This window comes from Pyxicephalus adspersus, chromosome 3, assembly GCF_032062135.1.
Source record: "Pyxicephalus adspersus chromosome 3, UCB_Pads_2.0, whole genome shotgun sequence".
NCBI classification, from domain to species: domain Eukaryota; kingdom Metazoa; phylum Chordata; class Amphibia; order Anura; family Pyxicephalidae; genus Pyxicephalus; species Pyxicephalus adspersus.
This window is the reverse complement of record NC_092860.1, coordinates 155,949,214-155,958,733: the sequence shown is the minus strand read 5'-3', so window position 1 is coordinate 155,958,733 and position 9,520 is coordinate 155,949,214. Positions and strand designations below refer to the sequence as shown.

The 9,520-nt window shown below is 42.8% G+C and overlaps 1 protein-coding gene across 1 annotated transcript in view; it reads right to left on the bottom strand.

Annotated features, from left to right (window-relative positions):
- Window positions 1-2,429: 2,429 nt before the first annotated feature.
- The window catches only part of LOC140327586 (vomeronasal type-2 receptor 26-like), a 34,267-nt gene continuing 27,176 nt past the window's right edge, over window positions 2,430-9,520 (bottom strand). Inside the window, exons 5-6 of the mRNA XM_072406974.1 lie at window positions 4,162-4,282; window positions 2,430-3,547 (exon numbers count right to left, since the gene is read on the bottom strand). Coding sequence (XP_072263075.1) covers window positions 2,640-3,547; window positions 4,162-4,282 — 1,029 coding nt within the window. The 3' untranslated portion in view covers window positions 2,430-2,639. The remainder of the gene's footprint in view (window positions 3,548-4,161; window positions 4,283-9,520) is intronic.

The following is a 9,520-nucleotide window of genomic DNA, read 5'->3' as shown; positions in this document are numbered from 1 at the left end:
CCAGGCTGAGAGAGAGCCAGAGGTATGCAAGGCTGAGAGAGAGCCAGAGGGATGCGAGGCTGAGAGAGAGACAGAGTGGATTCCAGGCTGAGAGAGAGCCAGAGGTATGCAAGGCTGAGAGAGAGAGACAGAGTGGATGCCAGGCTGAATGAGAGTCGGAGGGGTCCAGGCTGAGGAAAGCCAGTGTCCACACAGGACTACAAAGCTGTGAGTAAACTGTGAGTGGACCAGTACAGTACTGATATAGTGTGTTAGTGAGCTGAGGCACCTAAGTGAGTTAGTCAGATGTCCAGTCGGGCTACTGTGTATTGTTTTATTGTGAAGTTCTGCGGATTGTGCTGTAACACTTGCCTATTCAAATACAAAACTGGGGTTATTTTGGACTTTTGGAGTCTGCTGCCTCTAATCTCTTTTTGTCATTTATTCAATTCATTATTAGTTATTATGTAACAATCATTAATAGAAATGTTAGGATTGCCCCTGTGTGGGGGTGGAGAGGTTTCTTTTCCTTTACCCTATCCTTACCCTTTCATTTATATCGTAAATGCGTCATTCGTCCCCTTTAAATATTGTTTATTGCATAAGTTAATTGAGAGTATAAATATATATATGTAATTTGTATCCTCTTTTTTAAAAAATCAAATATTTCCACAGCAACTTGATTCCCTTTCTTTAATCAAACAGGGGAAGACAATATCTTAGGGGGGCATACTAATATATAGACGATAGACAATCCCTGATCCCTGGACCACTGGGACACGATATGCAGCAGTGCAAAAGGTTTTGTTGTGGTAATTGTTCAAAGATCTGTAAGTGCTAATTATAATATCTTATTCCCATATATAATATTTAAAAATTAAGATATTTAGTCTCTATCTGTCCTTACCTTGAATTTTATTGTACAAACTCTGTGAAATGCATCACCATTAGAAACCACTATAAGAAAATGAATGACTATATATCTGCAACTTGTGTTTTTTAAGTTGGTTGTTTGTTATCTTGTCTTTGTACAAAATAAATTATGAATTTTAACAGTGTTTTATTGTAATACACACACACACACATATATATATATATATAATCCCAATCTCTGGTGCCAATTTTGGTTAACGTTGTACATTCCTTCAATGGAGTATAGACTTAGAATATTCTTCATCAGTGAATGTTTTCTGAAAATTAGTTTCACTGTTTTACAAAAAGCTAATTGCTTTTTTTTTTTTTTTAATCACAGGTTGACAATCTAAAATCCGGCCATTGATAATCCGGATCCTTCAGTTTCCAGACATGAATTTTGGATTGCATTATCAATACAGGGACTGCAGTACACTGTTTTGCCACTAATGTTTTCATAGCGCTGTTTTGCAGAAACAGCTGTTAGGTCTTGCTTGCTAAACGTTGAGTCCCTGCTGCCTGCTCCCTGGAACTGTGCAAGATCAGGTCAGTTGGTCACAAGCCTGAACCCAGAGATCCCCCAGAATCCTGTACCAGATTCTTCTTCGATTTGGATGAGTAATAAAAATGACTTTAATACTGTAATATTGGATATCTCCCCCACTGAACACAGGACACAATCATAGCTGTATCATCGCTCTCCAGGCACGGAGCCTGGCTGGCAGAAACCCAAAGTAGAAGTCATGTAACCTCATCATGCCCATATCAGACCCCTGCGGTCTCTTAACAATGAGGGTACTTGTTAAAGAGAAAGGGCATTTTCTAAATCTTGAGGGGCAGTTAATTGCTATCTGGCAGCCCACTATATTAGCGATACCCCTTAGATAACTACACCATTACCCTTGAGACTGAGTTTTGGTGTACATATTACCCCTGACCCATCTTTATAAAGTGTAAGTCATTGGGGCCAGATATAGACATCATGAAAAAGTAAATTGTTGATCTCTGCTTAAAAGAAAAAAAAATGTATTATTCCAGACAGTAAACATTTGAAATCACGTCTTGCACATCTTTGCTTTGGCATGGGTATTCAATAAATTGTCAACATTTGTTGAACCTGTCAATTACTATTTTTAGAAAAAAAGAAGTTTTGAACGTCTTTAGCCCAAGCTGTGCCATATCCCGGAGGCCAGATATAATTTGAAGCGGTGTCATGCTGGGTCCCACTATGAAGGAAAAGCACTGGTATTCATTGTAATGGTAAACAAAGCCTGCATGAAGATATTTTGTTTTTTTAACCTCCCTGGTAGGTAGGTAGCATGAGCTCAGGGGTTAATTTTTAGGACCAAAAGCAGTAACTTCCCAACCACACTCGGGGTGAAATTGCCAGGGAGCTACCTGGTCCCCACGTTCCGGTGGCATCCTCCAGGGGTGCCTGTGGCATCCTCCAGTGATGCCCGGCATCTTCTTCCCCGGTGTGTGCACGCTGGGGACGCGAGGCCAGGGGACGCAGATGCTGGACGGCCATTTGTTAGTGGCTGGAGGCTGGAGGGCAGACCGTGTAGCTGGGAGGTGGAACCAGGTGGGAAATTCAAAATAATAAGTATTTTTATTCACTTTTTTGTTTAAAAATACAATGAGTGGATGAGGCCCTCTTTTTATTGTTAATCATTGAAATTTTTTGTATTACAGTTTCCTGACTACAGTCTAATAGGACATATGTAGGCTATGCTGGGTCCATATGCCTGTTATAGTGTTCTTCTCTCCAACATGTTTTTTCGTGTGTTTAGCTCAGGTTTAAAAAGTAAAAGATACAGTTTGGGAATAAATATACAGCCTAATAACCCAGCACTGGAGGTCAGTATGGCGAATACCTCCACAGCCACCATGTATTTCCCTTTGGTGCTCAGATAGGCCGGGATCATGGCAATCCACACACTGCAGAACCCCAGCATGCTGAAGGTGATGTACTTGGCCTCATTAAAACTGTCTGGTAATGTCCTCACCATGAAAGCCAGAACAAAACTCACAGCTGCCAGAAACCCCATATAGCCCAATGTGATATAAAATTCCAATGTTGAACCTTCATTGCATTGTACGATGATCTTCCCGGGATAGGAGTGCTTGTCATACTCCTGAAATGGTGGAGAGATGGACAACCAAAGAATCCCATTTATAACCTGAATGGATGAGCAGAACAACATGACTGTATTGGGAAGTTTGACTCCCACCCATTTCCTACACGAGCTTCCAGGTCTGGTGGCTTTGAAAGCGATGGAGACCATGATGGTTTTGGCTAGGATAGAAGACACCGAGATGGTGAAGACAATTCCAAAGGAGATTTGTTGCAGCATACAAGTGATATCCACAGGACGGCCAAGGAACAGGAAGACAGAAAGGAAACTCAGAGTGAGAGAGCAGAGCAGAATGAAGCTGAGGTTCCGGTTATTGGCTTTGACCATGGGAGTGCTCCGAAACCAGAAAAATAATCCAAGGATAAAGATAGATATGGCAGCAAATAGAACTGAAGATACTGAAAACATTATAACAAGGACATCCTTCTCGTATGACAAATACTCAGTAATCTTGGAAACACAAATATTTTTAGCATCATTTGGCCATTCATCTTCAGGACACGTCTGGCAGTTTTCACTGTCTGTAAAATGAAGACACAAAACAAACAATACACATTATTTATTATTTTATACTGTGTAGAACAATACTGACATTAATTAGTTTGGTCTCACTGCAAATTAAGCCAGCCAAGGAACTTCCATTCCTCCAGATCAACACCAATGCAATAAGACATTCTGATATTTGCGTAACTCCTAATAACAAACCCACCGCTTGTATCAGGGTTGAGGGTTCTTACTAGTAGATAACTGGGGCACAGTGCTGTGATGTGTTCAAGAAGTTATGTACAACCCTCTCCCAACAGTGATCGTGAAGCCTACAACAATGTAACCTACTAATCCCATCAGTCTCTACGCAATGGATACAAACAGATGGAGATTTGTCCAATACTGCTGCAAGGATGCATGGACACAATGAAGGAGGTGTGTGTAGCCTCCTAAGGGGCAAGAAAATGTGTTTTTGTAGGATTGCTAGTAAAAAAATAAAAGGAAAACATCTGAAAAAAGAAAATAAAATGCATCGTAGACATCTAAGGACTGGTAAACTGCAATATATGACGTTTTTGTTTTTGGGATTGAACACACTTTTCACTTTTATTCTGATATCAGGCCTCCTAAGTGTAGGTATAAAACTTACCAGAATAATTTGATATTTCTCCCTCTGAGCACTGAACACAATCATAACAACATATGTGATTGCCTTCCTTTAGAGCTTTTCTGAATCCTGGAAGACATTCAGAACATCGACCTTTGGGGTCCTATGATGAGATACCAATATCAGCATTATGACACTTTCTAGAAACTAATAAATACATTATGAAGGAAAAAGGGGGGTTTTACCTTAAGGATAAATTATTGAATTAACTGGCAAAGCCTGAGGGTGATTGAGTATAATTAGAGAGAGAAAAGCAGTTTTTTTTCAGGCTAAGTGCAGTTAAAAAGGTAAAATTTTATTTTTTGTCAAAACCATATGAATTTTTAAAGCCGACATATAATAGAAACCTGCTAAACTAGTTTATGTGCTTTACATAGTTTTTCTATACTAAATAATAGGTAGTATGCCCCTTGTTGCCATAGCACATTGGAAAGATTTTAATATGATTCAGTTGTGTCAGTTGGTTCTTTTGTCGCTTACCTGACGCGTTTCACCAAGGGGCTTCCTCAGGGGATTTGTTAGAGATCAATATTTTATTCTAGACCAGTTTGCTACAGTACTTGCCACAATATATCCTCAGTAATCCCAGTGTAATGATGCCAAGAGTTACTCAACCTTGTAGAATTAGATGGCCTGGATATCTAAGTGTTGTATCAAGACCTATTTCAGACAATCATCAACTGTAAATTTTGTACACGTTTTGGAGAAGTCATCAATGTCTGTTTGAGTGTATTTGAGGCTCTCTGTGATCTGTGCTTGTCTCCAGATGTCTGGCTGCAGCCTCACGTCATTCCTCATCCACAGCTGCTCGTTCTGCTTACCTAGGCTCAGATATCTATCTGACCACAGGTACCACATTCTCAGTTAACCCTTTCATTCCTTGGTTGTTTTCTTTCACAATATTGCACTTTATCAGATCCCTATTTTAAAATACAGGTGTGCTTTTCCTATGTTAATTTCTTACTTACAACCCCTCATTGGAACCTATCACACATACAAAAAGCTTTACCTATGACCTCAAAAAATGTAAGTCCATGCTTTTTTTTTTTTACTTTACTTGTTCACTCTCAAAAATAGTTATTTAACCCAGTATGTACAAAAAATTAACTTGGCTGATGATGGAATATGCAATTCTAGTTTACGCACTAATATGATGAATAATCACTAATTTTTATGATATATATATAGGTTTATATATTGATATATGCTATGTCTATAATGTACTTTGACAAATCATTATGTGTGCTCTACAATATGTCCAGACCGCATGATGTATTTGAATATAACTACCACACAGCTACCCATGAGGAAGCCTATACCAGGTAAAACGCGTTGGTTCTGGACTTGTGATTAACACAAATCCATTGTGCGTGTTTATAGTAGGTTCGATATCTGTCTAGTGACAATGGGTTTGGCCTGCAATTGGATAAGGCCTGATTGCCGCCTGACCCTGACCTCGAATCTTGCTTATGGACTTCGTCTCATTGCCACCTCCCTCTTGGCCACACAAGCCCCCTCGGTGTTTGCACCCTGACCCTGACCCCTCTGGTCAGCTGCCACTGACCTGGGGATCGCTCTGGAGTGGTACCTGGCAGCTACCCTGCAGCCCAAGCCTATCCTCACCATCAGAGGCTCTAGTGAAGACCAGGTAGCGGCTTAGTTACGCCCCACCGGAGCATAGCCAGTCAGTGGCACAGTGGGTCCACACCGCCTGCGCTACAGATAATATGATTCTACATTGTATATTTATGGTACTACTATAAGAAGTAAATTACTGAATACAAAATTATTGTTTGCCTATAAAAAAACCCCGCTGTGTTATGTTTTTTCTCTGTTTGCATATTCAATATTATCCTATGCACATTGTGAAAACTCCCAATGAACTTCCATATGCAAATTACCAACAATTACCCAAACAAAGCTGCCTTCATGTAATTTGATGTATACATCATTGTATTCATGTTTTCATTTAGATTTTTAAATATATGAAATAAAGCTTGTATTATGTTTGTGCTCTTAAATTGTTACCTTGATTGAATAGATCTGCCAAAAACATTCTCACCTTTGCATGGTTGTTTCAATAATTAAGGGAACTATTTATATGTACAGCCAACATAATATTGGGTAGGTTGTCTTTTCATCAGTTTTGGATGAAACGCTGTGTTCCATAGTATATCCAATGTTTGTACCCTTCTCCTGACTGATAGCTTTGAACATTGGGATCCCTTTGATGATTTGTTAACCTTCCATTAACCATGGATTTTACTGTAGCAGGCAACTAAGTAAATGTCAGGAATTCCCTAATAGGATGTCTGAATAGAGATGAGGAAGCAAGATTTGTAAGTTTGATCTCGCGGCCAATGGGGCTGTTGTCACTTACCGAACATTTAATCGTGAACAGCCTTGTAATTCGCTATCAGGTCGTGTTCTCGCCGAACAAACTAAGGAAAATGCAGGGGGTGGGAACAGCGACTATTTCCAGTGGGAATAGCACGGCTGGGAGCGAATAATTTGCTCCCAGGATGCACGGCAAGGCCCAACAGCCCAATCAGGAGAGATCTGAGCACAGGCATATATAGAGGGGAAGGAGGGAGGGGTTAGTCACTCCATCTTGTGTTCTGTGTCAGAGAAAAAAGCAGGGACAGACGTGCACTGTGATAGGGACAAGTTAGGAGCCGTCTGTAAATCTTGAAATATACAGTTTGTGCAGTTTTTGATGCTACCTCTTGCTATCTAGCAAAAAAAGCAAAAACATTTCTGTCCTACTCTCCAAAATAAAACAGATATTTTATTCTGATAGCACTTGCTATCTATCAAAAATGCCAGAAAAATTTTTGTATTTCTCTTTTAAAATAATACAGATATTTAAATCTGATATCTCTAGCTATTTATCTAAGAAACCAATTGGTACAGATGCATTTGTCCCGAATAAGTAAAAGATAAGCGGTATACGCAGGGGAAGGCGTGGCGTTGGGCAACCTGCCGCATCTAGCAGGGGACGTACTCCCTGGAAATCTGCACTGTAGGACAGCAGCAGCAGTAAACCATTGAAGGCAGCAGCACAAGTTGTCAAACAGGTCTGAGATGTGTGCGGAGTACCAGTACGCTGGTAGATTTATTAAGATGGCAGAATACAATCATACAGCCACGTCATGTGGAGGGTATTGTGGACTGGGTCTATGGGGCCTCAAGTGCAGCAGGCTCTTCTTCTGCAACAGACTTGAAGCAGCAGATGAAAATGAGGATGATGATGACCATGATGTCATGTAAGGGTGCGTGTAAGGGCTAGCAGCAGTTCTGAAACAGACGTAGAGGAAAGAGGAAAAGGCAGCAGCAACAGACTGGGGATGGAAGAGGCCGCAAATCTGCCTCATGTGAGTCCCAAAAAACACACAGAGGAGTGGGCACAAGCAGTGGGAACAGTCAGAGATGATGTAACCATGGGGGAGATGGAGCTGGAGCAGACGCAGAGGCAGGCAAAGAAAATAAGCAGCAGAGTGGTTGCACGCAACTCTCCATCGTGGTCCTTTTTAATGCTGAAAACAATGATTGGTGCATAGCAGTCTGCATCCAGGCAGATTCGCAGAGGACAGGCTGGATCACATTTGGGTACAACATCCCTGCTTTCCTAAATGTGCAACAACCACAAACCAAAGTGGGAGCAGTACTTGCGTTCTCTTGAAAGAGGTGTAACAACATCATTGTCTCTTCTTCCACCCCCATTGGCTCCTTCTACACCTCCAACTGTCATTGCTACTACGTCTAAGGAGGTTGGTGACAGCCAGACTTCAAGCTGCGAGAAAGTATCAGCTTCTGGCTGCAGGTTTCATGGCGTCAGAAAAGGTTTGTCCCCGAAAGATGGGTACTCCAGTGACCCCTTCAGCTTCCCTGGCTCCCAGTCCCTTCATCCCACTCTACCAGAGATCTGCGTAAGGCATCAGGCTATGGGCCCAACCAACAAAAGAGTCATCAAACTCAATTCACATCTAGCCAAACTATTGGTACAGCTACTGCCATACAGCATTGTGCACTCTGCTCCTTCCGTGACCTGATGGCCTGTACCAAGCGGTGATGGAATATACCAAGCAGGCATTACTTCTCCCACACAGCTGTTTCCAGTTTACATGCACATGTAATGGGTAACCTCTCCCAGGCATTGGCATTCTCGGTGTCCAGTCAAATCCATGTAACCATGGACAGCTGGATAACCAAGTACAGAGTGGGACGCTACCTGTCCTTCACCACTCACTGGGTGGCCTTGCATAGCTTAGTGGGCGGTAGTCTGCAAGAGGCATTGCAGCTCCTGGTACCCCCACCAAGGGGTGTGGTGGGAGAGCATGGGCTGCCCCAGTCCTCTCCCTCCTCCTTCATTTCTTCTACTGACAAACCCTCTCTTTTAGACACTCCTTCTGAAAGGCCAGCCGTGGAGGACACTCTGGTTAAGTGGGCACGCCACTACTGCTCGCTCAGGCACACGTCTTACCAGGCAGTGCTGAAACTGGTGTCCTTGGGCAAGAAAAGTCACACCGCCAGAGTCCACTTTGCACAGAGAGTTTGAGGCTTGGCTGACGCCCTCCCGGCTCACAACAGGCAATGTAGTGTGCGACAACAGGGCCAAGCTTGTGGCCGCGCTGAGCATGGGCCGCAAAACACATGTCCCCTGCATTGTGCACGTGCTGAACCTGGTGGTGCAGAAGTTCCTCCGCACGTACCCAGGACTGCAGGACTTATTGAGACAGGCTTGCTCCATCTGCAGCCATGTACACCGATTGCCTACTGCCGCTGTGGCGCTTAGCAAGATCCTGCGCCAGCGGATGCTTCCACCACATAGACTGATAAGTGACACCTAACTAGACAGAACTCCACCCTGCACATGCTCCAGCGTCTGTGTGAGCAAAAGCTAGCCATCTTCCATTACTTGGTCAGCGTGGTGCATGGAGGCAGCGGGGCCCTTGGTACAGCCACACAACTAACCTATTTTACCAGTGACAAGTGGCTGCAGATGGAGATGTTGTGCAAGATACTGGCCCCCTCTGAGAAGGCCACAAAACGTTGTGAGTCGGGAGCAGTCAGGCCAGAACAATGTCATACCCATCATCTTTTTGCTTGATAATACCCTGTGTGGCCTGATGCAAAGTGGCGATGGGAGAGTAGGGGAAGAAATGGGGAAGAAATATAACAGTGATGTTACACTCCATAGCGCACAGCCAGCATCAGGAGGGGCAAGAAGGGACACTGGCAAGCATCAGGAGGTTCAAGAGGAGGAGGAGGAATATGATTATGATGATGATGATGATGAGGGAGACCATGTTGGGGTTGCTGACAGGTCCCATCCAACCCG